The 22,721-nt window shown below is 35.2% G+C and overlaps 2 protein-coding genes across 2 annotated transcripts; one reads left to right on the top strand and one right to left on the bottom strand.

Moving 5' to 3' along the window:
- Nucleotides 1-1,015: 1,015 nt before the first annotated feature.
- Nucleotides 1,016-21,442, top strand: LOC129806553 (platelet-derived growth factor subunit A). Its single transcript, XM_055855228.1, has 5 exons — nucleotides 1,016-1,186; nucleotides 5,361-5,549; nucleotides 5,642-5,744; nucleotides 15,956-16,485; nucleotides 21,033-21,442. The coding sequence occupies exons 2-5, from the start codon at nucleotides 5,385-5,387 to the stop codon at nucleotides 21,186-21,188; spliced, it is 954 nt and encodes a 317-aa protein (XP_055711203.1). The 5' UTR covers nucleotides 1,016-1,186; nucleotides 5,361-5,384; the 3' UTR covers nucleotides 21,189-21,442.
- On the bottom strand, nucleotides 11,133-21,695 carry LOC129806549 (uncharacterized). Its single transcript, XM_055855219.1, has 3 exons — nucleotides 21,545-21,695; nucleotides 15,658-15,916; nucleotides 11,133-12,280 (listed from the first exon to the last, which is right to left on the bottom strand). The coding sequence occupies exons 2-3, from the start codon at nucleotides 15,885-15,887 to the stop codon at nucleotides 11,458-11,460; spliced, it is 1,053 nt and encodes a 350-aa protein (XP_055711194.1). The 5' UTR covers nucleotides 15,888-15,916; nucleotides 21,545-21,695; the 3' UTR covers nucleotides 11,133-11,457.
- Between the last annotated feature and the right edge of the window lie 1,026 nt (nucleotides 21,696-22,721).

The raw sequence follows: 22,721 nt of genomic DNA on the forward strand, positions 1-22,721 counted from the left end.
AACCTCAAAATTCCAATTCGTTAACCTTGAGGCCCATCCTCTCAGCTGTTGCAGGCCAACATCTGCGAAGACTTATAGTAAATGCTTGATCTCTCATTATACCCAGATTTCCTCACCGTATACTCTAGGACGAAATTGAAGAAAAGGTCGGGGAGAGAGCATCCCCTTGCCTTAAGCCCGAATCCACTCTGAAGCTTCCCGAATTCCCTCCTACCGTCTTCACCTGGCACATTGAATAAGAGATGGTCAACTTCACTAAACTTATCAGCTTTGGAGGACAGCCTAACTCGCGCATGGCATTCCACAGAGCCCCTCTATCGATCGTGTCATAGGCCGCGAGCTTACCAGAAAACACTTCCGGAACTTCAGTCTCCCGTTTAATCTCTTTAATCGTTTTCAGTATAGAGGTTGGAATTAACGTTAAGACGATGATAGCCGTATGGGGAATGATATCAAAAACAGAAATGACAATAAAATTCATCTTAATTCGTCACAGAAATCATGCACCAAGCAAGATTGGTTAAAAAAATAACTTTTTTGTCATTTTTCTTTGCTTAGCATTAGCGATATGATGATCTTGACGATCAATATGACCCCTGTTTTACGTTGTTCATTTCTATGGCCCCAACGGTCGCGAAAACCAAATCTACTGGACCATAATGTGAGACATTTTGTTGGCCAACGTCAGGAGTGAAATATTCCAGAATATCGATCTGGGGAGCAAAACTTGTATCTGATTTTGGAAGCTTATTACGTTCGGGTAGCGACTGATTATACACCCGTTGAGGGGTCACTGAAAACCCGAAGAAGATATCTCATACTGTTTGCTCGTAAGCCTGATCTGAAATTTTATTGATTCAAAATCGAGGTATTATGCATCCATTGCTTCAATCACTTTCCCTGTCGACTTCGAGCATTAAGAAAAGTGTTTAAAGCTGCATAAACACCTTGTGGTCGTACCTGCTTATGGAAAGTTTGGTGTCTCACTCTCGCATTCAGTCACATACGTAAGTTTATTGAGCACTTTTCAATTCATTCAGTACTCTCATGGGGCAGTTTGTCTGAGGTCTTTGGAGTGTCGAGACGCATATTTTGCTGCTCGTGTGAACTTTTGAAGCAATCATCTCCAAGTTCAAGAAGCCTATACCCCAATAGTGATCGAATTCCTAGTGCAGGTGCACAAAAGGTGTGTTGAGAATGTGAACAATTTTGTGTGTCCGCCCCATTTGTCTCCAAAAGTATTCTCTGAGGTCGCGACCTTGGGCTTAATGTGGTAATTTCCCGAATCTATTGTCGTCCAATGCACACAAGAGACTCAAAACAATTTTACATCGATTTACTTCGCAGTGGCAATATCTCACCTGGAATATTTATTTTTATATATATTTTTTTCTTTAAATGCTTTTTTGACCCAAATCCCGCAATTTTTTTCCTCTCTATTTGCCATTTTCGATGACGACAGTCGTTGGTGTTTTCTTCAAAAAAGCACTTTTGTGAGCACGTTTATGTGTTTTTTACCACTAATTAAACACCTTTAGAGTACCTTCTGAAGCTGCCGTGAAAAAACACCGTGCTTCTACATGATCGAGAAATAATATTTGATAAGAATGTGTAAATAATAGTGGTGTTAATTCTTTGTGATTCACCTCAAGTTCCGGAGTTGTTAGCTTTATTGGAGTTCAACAAAGAGGTTTATCATAATGTTAAATCAGTTCTATTCAGTGATAGTGCTCTGAAGAAATGCAGAAATTTTACGATGTAACGATACATTTAAAACGTGATTATTATTAACATGTGGAGGCTATAGCTCAGTAGTTAGAACAGTCGTCTAACTGATAACGCGAAGTCCTTAGATCGATCCTGCTTAGAGACAGGAATTTTTCCTATCTTCGTTTCGGGGAAGATTGGGTGATTTGAGTGTCACTAACTCTGATTAATGTTCGCAAAGTTCTCACGTTATTGGCGATTACAGTAATTAAATCGGATCGAAGATCCATTCAGCCCAAACAGAAGTAGATTTCGATTCTCCAATAGTGTCTTGGATAAAAGGTAAATAGAATTCTATTTCCACAAAAAGTCGTTGAAGTTCGAAGAATTCAAATTTTCTGTCTTGCCCAGAGCTTTCGGTCCGGATGTGGACCTTCTTCAGTGGCTACAAAAAGTTTTTCTTTTATTTTCAACAATATTCTTATACGAGGTCGTTTCTTTTTCATTTGAACAATTTTTAAATTTCAACTCACTCGAATAAAGTATGTTTTTTGATTTCCTGAAGTTCGTTATTTTTGGAAAAATAGAGGATCATCACCAGCACTAATCACTTGGGAAGGTTTTTACTAATAGATAATTAGTTTTCTTGCTACTTTTCTAAATTTTCTTTTTGCAATTGTGGCATTGATGTGATTTGATTTGGCGCTTTTTCTGATTCAATTTCAAATTTCAAATTCAATTTCGAATTTTCATACTAAATTTTCGAACAAGATGGGAAAAATTTATGAAATATCGCACTAAAAAGCTGGCTAAAGAGTTACTCAGTGATTATGGAGTGATTAATTACTGGGACAAGAACAGTAAACGTCGTTGTTCTGTTTTTCTCCTCACAACAATGTGAAGACCGTCACATTTTGACACTTGAGCACTTCGAAATTCGAACAGGATGTAACTTCCATCACCTTGCGAAAGTATTAAGAAGTAAGATAGTCTCTCTTTTGGATCTTCAAATAGATTTTCGAATTTTTCAAGATCTACTTCTGTACGGAAAGATTGGATCGAACGAAGATCATCACGTCGTGTTAAAATTAGGTAATATGCACAGTTTCATAAAGAAAAGACGCAGCACACTCGAGTATTAACTCTCTAACTCTTTCGTATCCTGTGGGACTCTGGGTACCCAAAGGAGAATATGGATACCTTGGGAAAAACATTCTTTGGACTATTCAGAATCGATCTTGTGGATGATAACTAAAATGATGTTCAAATATTGGACATTTTTTCCAACAGTCCAATTAATTCCTGACTTTAGATATCTTTTTAATCAATAAGTCATGGAATTTGGTTTACTGAATATTATGATCTGAAAGAAGGAAATCATTTATAGATTAAAAGTAGTTCTAAAAGTACCTTTATTGAAAAGCAAAAGAGTACTTAAATATTTCGTTTGTTTATATAGACATGAATTTTCGAATGCATAATTTTAAGGTAATTTTTTTAGAGACTTTAAGTGATTTTTAATTTGTGCGATACCTAGCGGTAATTTCACAAGCTTAATGTATTTTAAAAAAGTTTTAGTATAAGTCAATACCAGAAGATAGATTGAAACACTAAACCTTTTTTTATTTTCGCAGTTTTATTCTCAACGACGCGACGTTTCGAGGATGGATGTCTTCTTTAGCAGGTATCGAATATATGGTAGGGAAAATCAAGTACAGGTGGAAATTGTTTATTACTTTGCACTTGGACTTGGATCACAGCTTGCTTCGCAATGTTCACCATTCGACTGACTGACACAGAATGACTGCCTGACTGTCACAGAATGGAGCAAATTGTGATACAAGTCCAAGTGCAGTGTAACAACTCCCATCTGTACGTGATTTTACCTACCATATCCGATACCTGATGAAGAGGACATCCATCTCAAAATGTCGTTGAGAATAAAATTGCGAAAATCAAGAAAGGTTCAGTGTTTCCGTATATTTCCTGCTACATTCCATCGAACCGTAATAACCAACGCACAATAACTTTTGTTTGTAAACAAGTTTTCAAAATTTCCTATGAGAGAGAGCGAGATGACTAATCGGTTGATGATCGGCAATTAAAAATATTTCACATACGAGAACAACAGTAAAAATTAGCTTTGTCAATTCCGACGTCTATTCCTCTCGTTCAGTAATAACCTTCCCGATTTCAGAGCTATCTCTATGGTTGAGATTTTTTCTTTACCGATTCGAAGGTATATCAGAGAGAACTTACCTAAAAACCCGTTGGAAGTTCGAACGTTTAAAGTTTAAAGTTACATAAAAGTTAGCAAGTACATGAAAAGGATATTTATTTTAATGAATCTGCGCAATTCCAACGTTCTGTCATCCTAAAATTCCACAAAACTACGAAAAAATTCACTTTTTGTAGCAAACGTTTACACACTGTTGTTGGACATTGTTGACGATTGAAGTGTCAAGAGATTAAGAATATCGAAATTCGAAATGGCAGAACGATCAGCGTTAAAGCGGCGAGTACGTAAACCTGAACTTTAGGCTTCCGGTAGATTTTCGAATAGGTTTGGCTTGGCTTTGTCTCTTCGAAAAGTTATTACTGAACGAGAGGTAAGTCAATACGAGAATCGCCCAAAATCGGTCAATAAGAAAGATGTTGTGTTCTATCAAGAGAACGCCAGGCCATACACATCTTTAAATATGCTCCAGAAGCCTCCGATTGATTTCTTTAAGCCATTCTATTGCATATTCTTATACTAAGCTTTTCAAAGGAACAATTGATACATTTAGCCCATTCTAGCTCTGAGCGACTTAATTTTAAACCACGCCTACTTCAAGTATTATATTAACTTAAAATTTACATTAAAAATTCTCAAATAAAATAACTTTGACACTGCAGAGGGACAGATAAACCAAGAGGGATAAAATGAGAGACATAGAATGACGACGAGTCGAAATCAAGAGATTGTGTAGTAAGGCGGGGTAACTGGATCGTTTTCCGAAGAGTGCCACTTAAACGCTTGTTTTTGGACTGATGAAATTCTTTTTTACTTCTCCTAAATCCATAGAATTATTCACTGTTTCATTCAGAAACATAATGTAAAAAAAAATTATCAAAAATATTAAAGAAAATTTATAAAATAATGATAATACTGAAATAAGTCAGCATGTACTAACTGGGTCGCCTTTTCGCTAATTCACTTTCAATTAAACCTTTGGATTTAAAATAGTTTTTTTCACAAGGAAAAACAATAAATGTTTTCAATCAACTAGCTGTCATTAGCGAAAATATCACTGCTAGAAAATTTTTACTTTTTCTCAAACTTGAATAGTTATTTTTTGTCACTGTAGTGACTACATTATGGAAATAAAAATAAAAACATTATTTAAAATGAATTAATCATAAACGATCCAGATAGCGAAGCGCCTGGATTAGCACACTTGACTGTATTCTCTTTTTGTTAAAAGCAGGGAATTAAACGACAATCATTTTGTGTTTTGATAAACCCCTTTGGAGTTCAATCCGCGCAACAGTCTCGGATGATATTCAAAAAAATACTTCCGCTGGAGATTTGCGTTTCAATGAGTGCCCCTATAGAATTCTATTGAGACACCCAGAGTAGAGCACTCATCTCGTTGTTCTCTCCTTCCCAGCTCAGTGTTTGGAGGAAAAAGAAAATGTGGAATTTGCTGCTGCTAATTAGCACATTGGTCACATTTCTGGCGACAACGGGCGCAGGTGATCATGTGGCATTCCCCGAGTCCAGTGTCAACGTGAAGCGCCGCTCGAGTTACGATCCCACCTTCGATGTACCCCTGTCGGTCAGCGACGACTCAATGGAGGTACGAGTGTCCGGAATAGTGATTCACAGGCGCTTGATTTTTTTTTCATTCAAGTCACTTTGCGGTGAATCATTTTGTCTGTCTCTTTGCAGATTCCCATCGATTTGATCCGCAAAATGAGCACCGTGAGTAACATCTCACAATTCTTAGATGACTTTATCGACAAGGATTCTGTGGATCCGCGAGAGATTGCCGGTAAGTAAATATTCCAAATAAATCTCGGCGGGATTCATTTGCATTTATGCCTCCGTCATTCTCTCACATTTTTGCCATTGACCCCAAACATCTCAAGAGAATCCGTTTCCAAGGTAAAAATAAATTGTAAAATTCGATTTGAGAGTCTATTAAGTAGATAAATGTGGCTTGAAAATGTCATAGGATATTTTTTTTAAAGATTTAATTGAAATACAAAAGAAAAAAATATTTCCGGGAAATTCTTTAATTATCGGGCCAACTTTACAAACAAAGAGGGGTTTGTTATGAATTCAGCCCTATTTCATTGTTCGTTATTATTGCTCGTTAATTTTTTATGGTAGAATTTTAAGAGAAATGTCATAATGTCTTTCTCCAAATTTTAAGTTCAGTTGGAAACGCTCATCTTTGTTATAAATAAAGTCAAGAGAACGTGGAAAGATTTCGTGAAATGCGACAATTCTTCTAATTATAATAACTTCGTGCAACCACCGTTAGTGGCGCTTAGAGATCAATGATTTCCGAAGTTTTAAATTTTAACAATTTCGAAAACAAAGACGTAAAAAATAAATTATGTGTTATCAAAGTGGTTCGAGTTCTTGGTTTTCCGAAAATATGTACGTGCTTTCCTCAGCTTTCTTGTGATTTTCTTGGATTTCCGTGAGATTTTGGTCATTCGGTTTCCCATGAGTTCCTCGAGTTCCCCATGATTTAGATTTAGAATAACCTGAGTCTCTCATCAGTTTTTTTTGAGTGCCTGAAGGGTTCCTTTGATGACATGGGTTTCTCGAGTAGTCGCCCAGTGGTTCAGTTACGTTTAGACTTAAAGCTTAGATTATTTGCAAGTTCGAATTCGAACTCTTTAACGTTTCATTGCTAACTTCACTTTGTTCAGAATAGTCAAGCAAGAGAGAAATAAAGACGCTAAGAATCCACTCCGAAGATCTTGTTTTATCGGCGCCAAGGGCAAGGATTGAATTAATATTTAATATTGAACAGGCGAAATACAAGGGGGAGATATTAGTCGAAAAATCGTTTACACCACTTCCAGCACTTCCCAAATTTGTATGGAAAACGTCAGAGACTTCCATACTTCTGGAAGTGCCGTAGGTGATTTCCAGCACTTCTTGCACTTCTAAGCACTTCCAAGCACTTCCGGCGTTTAAATTTAAAAGAAACGACTAAAATCTAATTTGAATTTTCTTGAACAGTTGGATTACTATTTTTCATTCCTTTGGATATAGTAATTGCATTTTAATTCAACTGAAAATAAAACCTCTATTTTAAAAATTTCAAATTTTTAATATTGAAAAAAAAAACTTGATTGCAAGGATTATCTCAAATATGCCGTTTTCCAGTAATTAACATAATGAACATAAATATCTAGATTGATTGATAAAACAATAAAAAACTAGTCTGTGTTTAATTTTGTAACATACATAAATACTCATGATTAAAGTTTTGTTATGTGTTACTTTAAACAGAACATTTTTAAAAGTATTTGACGTTAATTCGAACAAGATAGAGTATAGTGAAAAATAAATTAGGAATTCTCTGCCAATCAATGGCCAAAAGTTTTAGACTGAAAAACTCACGGATTTAGACTTCATAGTTCTAAAGATATCAAAAATTCTACCAAGAGTATTAACAGTATTATTTTTTAATCTTTCTGTTTAAATGTTCGTCTATAAAAAAAATAATATTTTAAAGAATGAACCATGATATATTTGGCCTTAAAAGATGCGATAGCCTAGTTTATCATAAAAGTGCCACGTTTCTAAAAAAAAAAAATTAACTTTGTTTTATGGTAAAAATGTTATTTTTGAAGACAAAAAAGTTCGTAATAAAAAATATATTGTCGAATTAAAGCTCAGAAATATAAGAACCATTTATAATTATTGCAGATTCTGATTTACACTGCTTTAGTCGTTGTGTCAAAATAATATTTCAGAACTTGAGTCATAAATATTATATAATAATTATTATTTATATTTTTATATTAATTCATTATCAATTAATTTATATGAAATTTTTATATATTATTATTTTTATATTAATTCTAATGTCTCTATATTTTTCATTTTTTTTATTCTTATTTTTTTCTGAAAGTTGTAGCATAAATTAATATCCTGTAATTTAGTTTTACGTATTCCCAAAAGTTTTCAGTAGCAAAACCATCTCAAAGAGTCGACTACTTATTACATTTATTACACTTGAATACTTTTCAACTGAAAATCGTAATATTATAAATATTAAAATTTTTGGAAGGCATTCAATTAAGTTTCCTCCATTGCAACAGAGAGCGTTAGTGAAGCGATATTTGAATTTTTTAACGAGGATTTTAATGAGGAATTAACGATAATTGCGACAAAACCCGGCATAAATTTAGTCCTCCAGGATAAGCTTTAATTGCGCTAAATACTTATCAGCACTTTTCATATTGTAATTTAATAAAAAAAAATCGAAAATTATTTCATTTTTTAAGATTTTCACTTCCGCAGTACTTCCATCTCAGTGTACGCCACTTCCAAGCTAATATCTCCCCCTTGGCGAAATACGTAACAAGTTCAATGAAATTATAAGGTTTTCGTGAAGCATTCTCTTCAGGATATGAAAACACAAAGTTCTTTGCCAAAGCTTTCGACATCGACGGCGACGTTTCAACGCGTCTTCCTCAGTGGTCAAATCTGTGATTTGTCTCTGAAATTTTGCCCACACTGTCTATTCACTACTCCAAATGAGGATTTACAGGTACTCCTTCTTGGACATTGATCTGTTGGTTGGCCTCATATCAATGTCCAAGAAGGAGTACCATTATCAATTACGAGTATCTTCTAAAAATAGAGGGTCTGGTGATTTGTTTTTATGCTTTTATATGAAAAATTAAAAATGGACACAATGTTTAATGTTCAATTTTACATGTGTTTTTTTCCTATTTAAAATGATTCTTAGAAAAACGTGACTACTGTGAATTACAAAGGGTTAATGAGGGTAGATATTCGTCAACATAGTTTTTCTCGAGAACGATATCATATAATTTTTAGGTCGTGGGTAACTTGCAAAATTATCTATACCTTGTCTTCGAATTTTAGAATTTCAAGCCTTCGAATGCTCAGCTAACACTACTGACATTTGAAATAAGATAGAAATTAAGATAGGCGAAATACGCCTATCTCTTCGAACAACGTAGAAGAGATGGTGGATACCATCCGCCATCTTAACGCGTGAGTTTCTTTCTTGGCACATGTCTAAGGATCATCACGTTTTCCTTCTTCATCCACCTGTAGATCGTTCATCGTGGTGTAGTTTTCTTCTTTTCTTTACTAAATATTTTAGTCTTTGTTTTTTGAACTTTTTACTGCATTGATTTTTTATTTTTAAATCTTAGTTTGCACCTAAATCACAGTTTTCTTTTTTCCTGATCTTCGACATCACTTCAAAGTTTTAAATCTACAACACTATCTTTCACAGTCTAGGAAAATCTTTTCGATCAGTTTAAAGACTTTTATTTTTTGATTTCACTTTAAAAAAACATAATTTCAGGTATTTTAATGATTTTTTTCAGAAAATGTTAATTTTGACGTCTGTTTTGAAGTAGATCTTGAAAAATTAATTGGGGTATCTAATGACTCCTTATATAAAATAATTGTGATACTAGACTCAATTACAGCTTATGGAATGCAATTTTGGATGTTACTTGTTTTTGACGAGATATTTTCCATACCGATCGCATTTCCTGACAATCTTGCTGAATATTTTGTCTGAAAGTAAGGTATAGGGATATACATCCTGCAAAAAGCATCCTTGATGAATAATTCAATGATTCCCAATGGTTTAGAGATGAAAAACCATTTCACAAAATTGAACACTTCACTTTTCAACAGAAAATCACCATTTAAAATTCAAAATATTTGAACGCGTTCGGGCACTTTCTTGCATTTTTGCAGAGGGCGCTAGTATAGCAAACTTACCACTTTCTCGTGGGAAATCCCGTGGGAATTCCGTCTGTTTGCACGGAGGAGTTTTCTGTATTTAAAAGTAGAGTACAGTTTGGGATCTCAGCGTAACACTCTGGCGATGTAGATTCACTAGGTATTTCTAGAAAAAAATATCTGTCTGTTTGCACGATAAGTGTATCACGGGTATCACGTGTATCACTCTGCAGTTTGTCACAAAAAACACCTCAAAAAACACTTCTTGCAGCTCTTTACTGAATCACTTAATCTGTGCATAAACACAAAACTCCTTGAGCTTACGTACCAAGCGAATAGAACTGTTCAATCACTTTCATAATGAATCACTTAACTTCACTTTTTGTCTGCAAAGATTCCTACTCTGAAAAAAATGTTTTGTCAAATTAACAAGACAAGTTTGTAAAAAGGATGTTCTTTCACACAGAATATGAAAATGTTTTGTCAAATTGGTAAATAACATCCTTTTGACAAAATTTTAACAAAATCCGTTTGTTCGTTTAACAAGACATTTTTTCAGAGTAGAATACTGCCTTAATCCTTAATGAAGAGCGCTTTTTAGAGCGTCTTCATGTGGACACCACGGTCAACCATCTGAAATGCAATTCGAGCAATTTTCCATGCGTACCAACTGTGTTTCGGACAGTTTTCGGGTAGTTTACATGCCTGCCAACTTTGCCAATGTTCGCAGTTGGAAAACGCGAATGGGAGAATATCAAACACACGCTCCCTTTTTTTTAGTACAGTAGACTCTCGCAAATTCGGCTCTTTTAACATCGGGTTACTTTTTAATTCGGGTGACAGTTAAATTTGAAAAAAGTTTGTTGACATTTTTCAAGTTTGATTATGATTATCAAATGAAGCAAATATGCTCAAATTGGCCATGGTTTGTCTTAGTTTTCATGTCTTTTTGCATTATTAAGGGGTTTTCTTGAAATTTTCCATAAATATGAGTATGTAGTAAAGTCAATATGTGTATGCAGATGAATAAAAAATCGATGCATTTCAAAAAATTTGTCGCCCGAATTTCTCTCTAATTCGGATGGCAATTTGGTCCCAAATGCCCGAATTTGAGAGAGTCTACTGTATTCTCGCAGTTCAGAAAATACTCCAATAATACTAATCTTACGACGAAACTCAAAACTTATTTAATTTTACTTACGATTCGGTACAAAATTTAACGAGTTGTAATAAACATGTTCCGATTGTAGAAAATTTCAATACCTTTCTAATTGTACCATTTTAATTACGATTGTTGGAGCCACAAATAGGAAAAATGTTAAAAACTGATATAAGATGAAAATCGGTTAACGACGCCACCTAGTGGTCTAGAAAACCACTTAAGTATACGCAGATTTAATGCAAATTTGGATCTTGCTTTTTTGTATTAAAACAAAAACACTAAAGAACTGTTCAATTATTTTGTACAATTTTCATATTTTTATTAAACATTACTTTGTTGCTTAGTAATAAATATTACTGGAAAATACAGTTTGCTCAAAAAACAAATTATTTTTTTACTGTGATTTATTTGCACAAAAATTTTTTCTTATACTTTTGCTTTTTTTAACGCTGTCTCTCTTTCATAACAAAGTGTGATATGAAAATATTGCTTAAATTAGAGAAAAATAGAGGGATGAAAAAAATAAACAAAAAATCTCTTACCGTGTAATTTTAAGGGGTTTAGTTGGGATAATTAGTTCTTGGGGGGATGCTTCGTATCAAATGGCATTTGTTTTTTTTCATCAAAATCTCAGTGGTTTCTTGGCAGTTACCGATTTTTTTGTCTTATCCTGATTCTTCTTTCTCGGTGGCGATATTTTTGGTGTCCTTTCGAATTCGAGACTGCCAAACTCATTGATTAGATTACGACGTGTTGTTGGTCTCTTGGTCAGATTGTCATAGACAACAAGAGCAAATTGGATATCACTCTGATTGCGATGTAATCTGTAGGAGATATTGAGTTTAGTCTCCCTGGTCCAGTGACTCGATCCACTTTCACCACTGCACCGATCCTCAAAATGTGAGGTTAGGGCATTTGAATCGCTGTAGCTCGTGGATGGAGCCGTATGAACACCACGGTGTTTGGTCCTTGGAACCATCTCGAGACACCCAAAGGCCTCAATGTACTTCAGTTCTGTGTAGAGATCAGTTAATTGTCCACAGTCTCCGCCCTCTACGACACCACTATCACAGTCAGCGTCTTTGAAGCGCTTCTTGGGAAACCCAGCATCAGGCTCCTCACTGGAGCACCTCTTTCGACTCAACGAAAGACTCTCCTCTAGTTTCCCTTTTGGCTCCACCTCCCCCTCGCCCCCCACCTTCTGCTCCAGTGCCTCCTTCCGCACAGAGCACAACCCATCATCCTCCTCATCATCACTGCTACTCATCTTCCGGAACAGCCTACCCTGCGTCAATGCGGGCAGTACTGGCTCTTGGGAACTCTGTTGCGGAGGCGTCTGAAAGCCACTTGTTGATGGCACATTGTCATTCGATTCCTCAACAGAGTTCACTCTCGAGCTCCGGTCATCATTTTGCTCTGTCAGATTTTCCGGTGGGATTTGTTTCCTGGTGGAAAAAATATTTTGGACATATTTTCTCTCATAACTTCACACATTCCAATTCTCTCTCACGTGCGGATTCCTTTCTTTTCATCGTATACGTGATTTGTTGCTTGAAGAGCAAAAACAAAAAAATCTTTGTGTGACGATACACAGAGAATGCAAATTATTATTATGAAAACATTTTCTTTTTTTCCACACGAGATAAATCGAAATCAAAAGCCACAAGAGTGATTTATTAATAGGAGAATATAGCAATTTATATTGCAGTCGCGCAATTTTAATTTAAGATTGTGAATTCTGGATTGGATTGGAACTTATAGTAATATCACAACTTTAACTCATTGAGCACTTCTACTACTTCTGCATAGTGAATATGAGTTGCTCGCATGAAGTATAGGGGTAAATTAAAAATCCACCAAAGTATAGCACTCGCCCCAGAAAGAGCGCCATGAAGCTATATTTTGATGCTCTCGAAGAATCAATTCAGGGGCACCTTTTCAGCAGAGAATAATTGCTGGCAGTCTCGTCAAAATATTAAGCCAGTGATAAGCCTAGATCAGCTATATAGGTGCGATTCCTTCACTGCAAGTTTGGATTGTGGCAAACTTGAACAGCATTTATAAATAAATAATGCAAAGTTCGTTTAATAATTCTTAAACTATATGTAACATATTATCGTTATTAATAAGAATGATTGGATAAGAAATGCATAAAAGTGTCTGAAAATCTTTAAAGTCGATTAGCTCGGAAACTGTGAGAGATAGAAGCCTCAAACTTTGCCTCCATTTAGAGCCACCTTGAGGCTTAGTGCAAAATTTCACTTGAAAATGAAGAAAATTAGATGAAAAATGCATAAAAGTGTCTGACAATCTTTGAAGTCGATTTTCGCGGAAACTGTGAGAGACAGAGGCCTCAACTTTACATCCGCTTAGAGCCTCTGTTACCGACCCGTGAAAATCCGCGAAGATATTCATTGCAAAAATACGCGCCCTGTGAAAATCCGCGAAAAAATTCGCGCTGGTGAAAATCAGTGAAAAAATTCTCGCCCCGCGAAAATCCGCGAAAAAATTACGCGCCCCACGAAAATCCGCGAAAAAATCGCGCCCCGCGAAAATCCGCGAAGAAATACATGCCCCGCGAAAATCCACGAAAAGTATACGCCCCGCGAAAATCCGCGAAAAAACGCGCTCCGCGAAAAAAATACACGCCCCACGAAAATCCGCGAAAAAATACACGCCCCGTGAATATCCTCGAAAAAATTCACGCCCCGCGAAAATCCGCGATAAAATTCGTGCCCGCGAAAATTCACGAAAAAATACACGCCCCACGAAAATCCGCGAAAAAATACACGCCCCACGAAAATCCGCGAAAAAATACACGCCCCGTGAATATCCTTGAAAAAATTCACGCCCCGCGAAAATCCGCGATAAAATTCGTGCCCGCGAAAATTCACGAAAAAATACACGCCCCGCGAAAATCCGCGAAAAAATGGCGCCCCGTGAATATCCTCGAAAAAATACACGCCCCGTGATTATCCTCGAAAAAATTCACGCCCCGCGAAAATCCGCGATAAAATTCGTGCCCGCGAAATTCACGAAAAAATACACGCCCCGCGAAAATCCTCGAAAAATTTGCGCCTCGCGAAAATCCACGAAAAAAATACGCGACTCGCGAAAATCCGCGATAAAAATTCTCGCCCCGCGAAAATCTGCGAAAACATTCGCGCTCCGCGAAAAAAATGGTGCCCCGCGAAAATTCTCGAGAAAAGTCGTGACCCGCGAAAATCTGTGAAAAATTTGCGCATTAACACGTGGGTTAGAAAGAGAACACTCTAGTGGAGTAATACGACGAGTAAGATAATATTGTTCGTATTAATTGCTTTTTGAATCGTATTATAGGCAATTCGAGCAATTTTCCATGCATGCCAACTGTGATTCGGTCACTTTTCGAGCGATTGTATTGCAGCCAACTTTGTACTCAGAGGAGAAATGCGAGAGAGAAAGGCAAGATCAAACAATTGCTGTCTTTTATTGTCATTCTCGCAGTTCAGAAAGTATTAATCTTAATATTAATTTTATATGTGACATGGTCATCAAAGTGCCAATAGATATTCCTTCGGGATATTTGTGACAGTAACTGTTCATAATAAATCCGTTTCAAATGTACCGCAACAATTTTTTTCATACATTTATTAGGGGTATTACTGCACAGAGAAAGTAGTATAGATAATTTCTCGATTTTTTTCACTCCCCCTCTCCTCGAAATTTCCACCTTTCCTTCCGGAGACCACTTTTCATAACATATCTTCGCGTTTCAGACGATTTCTGAGAAATGTTGTCACGCTGTTTGTCCGTCTGTCCGTCCGGCTGTCGCCAGTTCTAGAGGCTAAACGGTAAGAGAGTTACTTGGGACATTCGGAGACCCCCCCATAAGTCGATCCTGGTCTGGAACCATTAACATGCCACCCTTGTCATTCCCCACCAAAACCATGCTTTTTAAGGGATTGCTCAAAAACGCTTCGTGCCATTTTGTATCAGTTTTGGATATGTTTTTGAATTGTGGAGTCCGAATTCAGAACTTGTCTCAACGGTGTTTGCTGTCGAACTAACTTTATTGGCAGAGCTAAATGGCTGTATGGAAAGGTGGTCGCGTATGTGCTGAATTGACATAATACAATAATAATACATAATACAATTAGGGAATATCCAGGCGGACGTTTAGTCTTTATACAGGATGGTCCGGCTTAAGCGAAAACGAATTGAAAGAATGATATGATTTGAGGCCGAGTATCACTGTCCGGAGCTCGGACTTGGCGGGTCTGTGCCTCTCGACCGGAGTACTACTGTATTCCAGGCTGAGGTCACAGAAATCCTAATTGGGGTTCAGAACCTGACTGAGTCTGACGTTTCTGACAGGAAATTAAACATATTTTCTGACAGCAGAGCTGCTTTACTTTTTGCATCAGGAAATAACTATCGGTCTTCGCTGGTGCACGAGTGCCGGAATATGTTAGAAACGATCTCACTCACTCTTTTTACTTTGTAAAAAGCCTTTCTCTCCCGAAGTATACGCTTAAGTGTTATTTTGTTAAAAAAATCGTATTGAGGAAACTTTCTAAATGTCCCTGCATTGGATCCTTCTTTGCTTGTATAACTGAAATGATATTTTTAAGAAAAATCATTTTTTATTCAAAAAGTTTGATCAAAATCTCCGTTTTGATTCTTTTGAAAGTCCACTTTGTCTTATGGTAGTTGAGAAACATTACAGGCGACCTTGGAATGCGTACAAATCTCAATATATTCTCCATAATAAATTCATCTGGCGTAATTTTCGTAAATTTAAGAGATAAATAATTAAAAAACGAGAAAACTTTAAACTTACGTTGAATTGTGAGTTTCTCTGCACTCAAATGGCGAACACTGTTTTCCATCTGTGAAATTATGAATGTATTGATCGTTATAGCGAAAAAAGTCGGCAATCTTCCTTGGTCCCTTGAGTGTCCTCCCATACCAGTCGACAACGCCATTCGATGCAAAAAATAGAGAAATTTGATCACTCTGCCGATTATTGCACAGCTCAACAAATTTCCTGAGAACGACGTTGGGATCCATTGACCTCCTCGATGGCACGGGATTGCACTCTGAAAGTTTTTTTTTTGTAATTTCCTTCTTACTTTCAGATCATTTTGCTGCTGAAGGAGTCGAAAGGGGACTAGCAATTACACCAAAGCCTGGACTCTGTTCACCAGAAATGACCCTAGTATCCCTCATCCCTACAGATGCCCCCAACGATCCATCCCTGGTGTACTATCCACAGTGCACGAGGGTGAAACGCTGTGGCGGATGTTGCTCACACAGACTTCTCAGTTGTCAGCCGATAGAGACGGAAACACTAACATTTACCATCATCAAGAGTCAGTACACAGGGGGAGCACGGATGCAGCTAGTGGAAAGGGTGCCAATCATCGTGGAGCAACATACAAAGTGTCGATGTGGATGTGCAGTTAAGGAAGAACACTGCAATCGTTTCCAGCGATACGAAACATCGCAATGCAAGTGCGTCTGCACGAATCTTGAGGATCAGAGCAAGTGCCTCAAAGAGAGTGAATTGAAGATCTGGGATAGCAATGCATGCAACTGTCGATGCAGGGAGACCAAAGGATGCACAACTGGAACATACTTCGACGAGACCCAGTGCAAGTGCATTTCGGTAAGGACAATAATCAAAAATAACCTCACAGAAACTACGGAATACCACAATTTCATACTTATTTTATATTCTGAGCTTTCTCAGTAAATTCTACCTCAAAATAATTTTAAGCCACGCCCCTTTTAGAAGTAATGGCCAAAAAAGTTTTCCTTTTTTATGTCTTTGACACGTCTGATGGTTGATGATTCCGTAGAATTCCAATATTTTTGTCAGTTGAGTAAAAACTGCTCGTGCACTCTTTCCGACGTATTTTTTTTTTTTAAAAACACTAAATCGATCAAAACAACCTTTCAATAGGGCCAACTTGACAACTCTAAACATTATTTGAATTAACCGTTAATTATCATATTGATACATATATCAGTCTGGTAGGAAGTTTATATGAAGTTATCGTAAAGAAAAACCCACTACCACTCCCATCCCATCACGCCTACATTTTCACCAATGAAAAATAGACCACGCCCCCATAAAGCGCGTATAAGCAATTATAATCGGCATTGAATAAACGAGCAGTAAAAAGTCAAATTTGGTCAGCAAAAAATTCGAAATGATCAGTAAAAAATAAGAAAATGGTCAGTAAAAAATAAAAAAAAGTGCAGCATAAAGTTTAAAAAGATCAGTAAAAAAAATAAAAAAGAGCAGTACTTTATTAAAAGCGGTCAGTAAAAAATGAAATGTGGTCAGCAAAAAGTTAAACATGATCAGTGAAAAACAAAAAGTGGTCAGTAAAAAATAAAAAGTGGTCAGTAAAAAATTAAAAATGAGCAGTAGAAATATCTCGAATATTTTTACTGATCATTTTTAATTTTTTACTGACCATATTTTCTTTTTACTGACCATTTTTAATTTTTTGCTGATTAATTTTTAATTTTTTACTGATCAACTCGAATATATCTACTGATCAATTCGAAGTTTTTACTGATCAAATTTAATTTTTTACTGCCCAAATTTAACTTTTTACTGACAAAATTTTACTTTTTACTGACAAAATTGAAATTTTACTGATTATTTCGAATTATTTGCTGATCAAATTTAATCTGCTGACCACTTTTAACTTTTTACTGACCATTTGTTTTTTGCCATTAAAATTTAGTACAATGTTAACAAAAAAACTTTTGTCTACAGTTATTTTAGAACTTACAATAATCTCGTGAAAATTACGATAAAAATTGAGACAGTTTGGGTTTATACATTGTACATCAGTGGGCGTGGTCTTTTTGGGTAAAATAGTATCATACAAAAACGATGATAATTTTATGACAGCTGAGGGTGGCTTTAGGTAATCTCGAAGAGCTTGCAATTTGAAAAGCACGGAAATTTGTAGAGGTAAATTTTAAATTTGTTGGATATTTGACGGCTACCATCCAGATATTGAGTACAGTAGACTCTCGCCCAATCGGCTCTTTTTCAATCGGGCGCAAAATGTTGTTGCCAATTTGTTGTAGTTCTTCCTATTTTATCGTGATTCTTTATAATTAAGCGCTTTTTGTGTAATTTACAAAGGCTTTGACGCCCAATTCTATCGATAAACCGGATGACATTTCGCCCCGAATCAAATTAAATCAAATTAAATGGAAATTGAATTACAAGAATCAAATGAATCATTCCTTCCTAAAACTCCGCGATAAATAATGATAAGACAAAGTACCTTACAGATTTCTATGGATTTTATAATTTTTTAAAAAAGATTAATATATGGACATATTTTCACATTTTCAACTAAAACAACAACCGTAGAATATGTCTCATTTGAAAAGAAATACGATCTCTTCAAGACCCAGTCAGCAAATGCGGTTAAGGGGCCCTCAGAAATACCAAGAACAAAATCGTGAACGGTGAAGGACTACATTTTGTCTTATGTTCAATATTTGACACAGATTGAGGTGCTCATCATTTAGGATTGATAAGAGGTTCTATTTAGAATCAAGAGTGCAGCCAGGATTTTAGCAAGAGGGAAGCCAAATTGAAGAACTATCCCAACAAAAATCGTTTTTCGAACGCAAAGAACATGAGTTTTCTCAGAAATTTTGAAAAGAATAAGCTTAATTATTAAACTTTGAGCTTATCTAAAAATCAATAAAAGGAAAAAGGAATCCATCTACGACCTGTTTTTCGAGGAAATCACTATGCCGAATTATTACGATTTTATCGAATTTAGACAAAGGTACAAAAGCGTTTTCATGGATCTGATTAGCTTTCCGGAAATTATTTTTTAAACTTGAGGATCCCAAAATGATGTTCCTAGAGATCAAAAAGGCCTATGAACTTTATAAACTTTATATGCTTGAAAAATCAGAATAAATCTTATTTTAATCCGATTTTGATGATTTTAAGCGGTTCCGACAGCAAATAATCAGATTTAATTGATTCCCAAAAATAAATATTAGCTTTTTCCGTTTTTTTTTACTTTCTCAAGAAAAATTCGACAAGCTTTCTGTTTAAAATTCACGTCATTTCTTCGTGATATCAAATTATTTTCAAAAACGAAAACACAAAAAAAATCAGATGGAAATTCTAGTAATGAAAAATTATATTTTTACGTGTTTAAAGTCAAGAATTTAATTTAAATTAAATTTTTCGACGAATTTCATAAGCTGAAAGTTTCCTTAAGGCGACCAAAAAGGCTTTTCCTTGAAGAAAATGGCGGAAAATATTGATCAAAAGTGGACTGAAAAATGTTGTTGTTTAGAATCTCAAATACTTTCTTTCAAAAATTGAACTTTAATCCCATTTTGATTATTTTGACACCCAATGTGAAAATATTTATAGCTAGATATTTACTAAAACCTGTCAAATGGCGACATTGTAGCCCATTCTATTATTCAAAAATTACTTCCAGGTTCTCAAAAAATCCTATTTTAATGATCTTTAAAATTAGATATAGCGCAAGGTTTTTTGTATATTTTATAGATTTTTAACTCTTACTGAGTTATAATCCAAAATAAATTATTTCGAGTTTTTTGGAAATTCTTGAATTATTTTAAGTTTAATGCTTTCATGTTTCTATTTTTTAGTGTTCAATTTTTAATGTTTAACTTTAGAATTGAATAGAAATTCTAATTTTTAAAGATTCAATACTAAAAAGATGTCCGAGTGGATAGAATTAAGGGTACAAACTCAAAACACTTAAAAGAACGGTTTAGGGGGGAACTTTTAGGGTAGAGGTCTCGTCAACATTTCCTATTTGCTCTTTCAGTTACCGGACTTTTCCGCGATAAACTTCAAAAATTGCAGATATTACTAATTGCAGTAAAATATTTAAATATCGCTTAATATTGTAGATCAATCTTCAAACTTCTCTTTTAAAGCGACGAATTGTGACCGAATGAAAAATTTAATTTGCTTCAAAAATAAACAAAATTGATCGTATTTAGCAACATCCGAAATTCGATAAATTCGAAGATATCGGGGATAAACAGAATCACAGAATACCGAATTGAATTATAAAGAGAATCACACATTTGGAATCACTAGAATCACATTGGAATCACATGGAATAAATGGAATATGGACAAAAATTTTCGATCTTGAGTAAACCCTAGTTGTATGACAAAATGTGATAGAATAATCTGCTGTGTAGTTTTCAGCGACATCTGATAAAAAATACTGATAAAAATTCACAGAAATTTCACATACTTTGAGGATTTTCTACAGGTGATCCTTTTGAAAAGGGTCTTCAAACTGAGCCGTTCAAAGGGTCAAAATTTGATACTTTTGTAAAATGTCAGTCTGATCCTTCAAAAAAAGATCGAAATGAACCATTTGAAAGGGTGGATCATATTTGACCGCCCGAAAGGATCACGAAAGAGGCAATTTGACATTTTTATTTTTACCAGTGAATGTCTTGAAGTATAAGAACGATTATGATAAGCTGATATTGTAATTTTAACTCATTAAAATTCCGTCCAGAACATAAGTTGCGTGACGTACTACTCGCAAAAAAAATCGTATTTTGATTGCACTGATTTTCGAAAATCCAACACGAAAAGTAAAAATTATAGTTCTTCCGGACTATTAACACTTACAGTCAACAGGTTGTGGCCCCCTTTTGGGAATCACAGGCTCATGACCATGTTACATATAAGAATTTGCAATAGCCGGGGCTCGAACTCACAATTGTAACAGTCAAGCCGGGGGTCACAGGGTCACACCACCCAAGAGCCAAACGCTTTTACCAATTACACCACGGACCCATAATTAGGTTAATAATGCACCGAAGATTCAGTAGTCACTGAAAAGGGCGTGGCATATATTTAATTAGAGGCGGAACTTAGAAGGCCTAAAATTTACGGCATTCCGTAGTTTACAAGTTTTTCTTTTCATTAAAAACACTCATTTAGTTCTAAGTCGCAATTAACATCAATATTTTTCTTTTTGATTACTCCTTTAGAACGATTTTTATGTACTTTGGAATAGAAAATAGAATATCAGTAGATTTTGCAAAAAAGATATCCCACATTTATCTAGCATTTAAGTGAGTATCTTTCTTCCAATAACTTCACCGGAAAATGATTAATGTTACAATTCTCTGGATTGTGCAATTGCAGATACCAAACCTACGACCCAGCGATCAAACAATTCTCGATCGGAAGAAGTACATCATCAAGGCACGACCAGTGACACCCGGAGAGGACAGTAGATACCAAACAGTAACCCCTGAATACCCAGGAGTTACACCCTGGCCACCCAATAAATACTACTAGAGCAGAGTTTTGGTGATTCTTTGAATTTTTCCCTCCCAAAGGAATTAGCGAGTAAAAGGAGTGTCCGGGAATGAACATTCCCGGAAAGCCACTTCAGGGTCATATTGATATCTTCTGAGAAGACATTCAGAACATTCCACAGACTTATGCACAATTACTATAGCACAGTGTTAAGCCTAATGATGTACTTGAACACGAAATAGAGAAGAAAATTGCTCAAAATGCAATAAATAAAGAGATTTTTGAGAGTAAAACAATGTAGTATAACCTCACTTTTTCAACCAAAAAATTCAAATGCTTTTTATGCTGTTTTCGGCCAATATTCAGAGAAATCTACAATTCTATTGTGTACTTACGCTAAATCATTGATGAATGAAAACACTTTTCGTAAATAAATGTGGGTAATTTTACTGCACTGAGGGCAAAATTGTTTGGAAAAAATATGCTGAAAGTGCGAAATACAAATAAAAACAAAACTTTTCAGCATCATTGTTTTCGCACAGAGAGGGCGCTGTCGTTTCCATTCAAATTTAAAAACCGTTTATTTTTAAATTCTTTTTGCAGTTAATACCATTCTGATTGAAGAATTAAATTAATTTTAATTAATCTTTTTCTGAAGATTTATTAAGTATATCTACTAAATACACTGTTTATACGATAGTTCTGTTTCTTTTTTTTTAATTTCTTCTCTCTCTTTATCCATGAAAATTGTCAAAAATATGAATTTAAAAATAATCCTTCATCCTAAAAGGAACGTTTTTGCAAAAAAGGGAAGATGGGGAAGGTAATAAGATGTTTATGCAATATTTGTAATACAGGAAACTGCATTATTATAATCTCTTATTATGTTTATTAATTGTTTCAATGAAATAATTCATATCAAAATATGCAAAAAATGTCACTTGGCTCTAACACACTATAATTAGAGACGTTAAACACCGATTCAGCTGAAGTTGTAGAGCAATATTAAATATTTATCAGGAGTAGCAAGTGATTTTGAGAGCAAGTGCTGGCGGCCGTAATGGAGAAAAATCAACAAAGTGTCTTAGTCTTTTAACATGCAATCACACCGATCGTAAATCATTTGAATAAATGTGTAACTAAGCCAACGTATTTGTGCACCATTAGCATCTCCCAGTGAATACTTTTTACATTTCTTTGATGCTCTTTTTTTGTCAGAAATGTAATGCAATTCACTTCTAGAGAGTCTTCAACGTCATCAAAATAGTAACAGAAAATGCAAGTTGAAGTTTATGTTCAATGTGTGATTCTTAAGTTAGCCAATGTTGACTGATCACTTCTGCATAACCGGTTTGTTAAGTTAAATTAACTGAATTAGTTATGAATTAATTGAAATTATATATGGGCAATTAAATATTTATTTTTATATACTACAAGATCTAGATATTGCTCTGCTTTTGCTATTAAAGATCTACTAAATCAAGATTAATTTAATTATGTAAATATTTTTATTTATTCTTCCAAGAATCACAAGAAATTTGATAAAAATTGATTAGATTTTTGCAGGGTTGG

The sequence above is a fragment of the Phlebotomus papatasi genome, chromosome 3, assembly GCF_024763615.1.
Source record: "Phlebotomus papatasi isolate M1 chromosome 3, Ppap_2.1, whole genome shotgun sequence".
NCBI classification, from domain to species: domain Eukaryota; kingdom Metazoa; phylum Arthropoda; class Insecta; order Diptera; family Psychodidae; genus Phlebotomus; species Phlebotomus papatasi.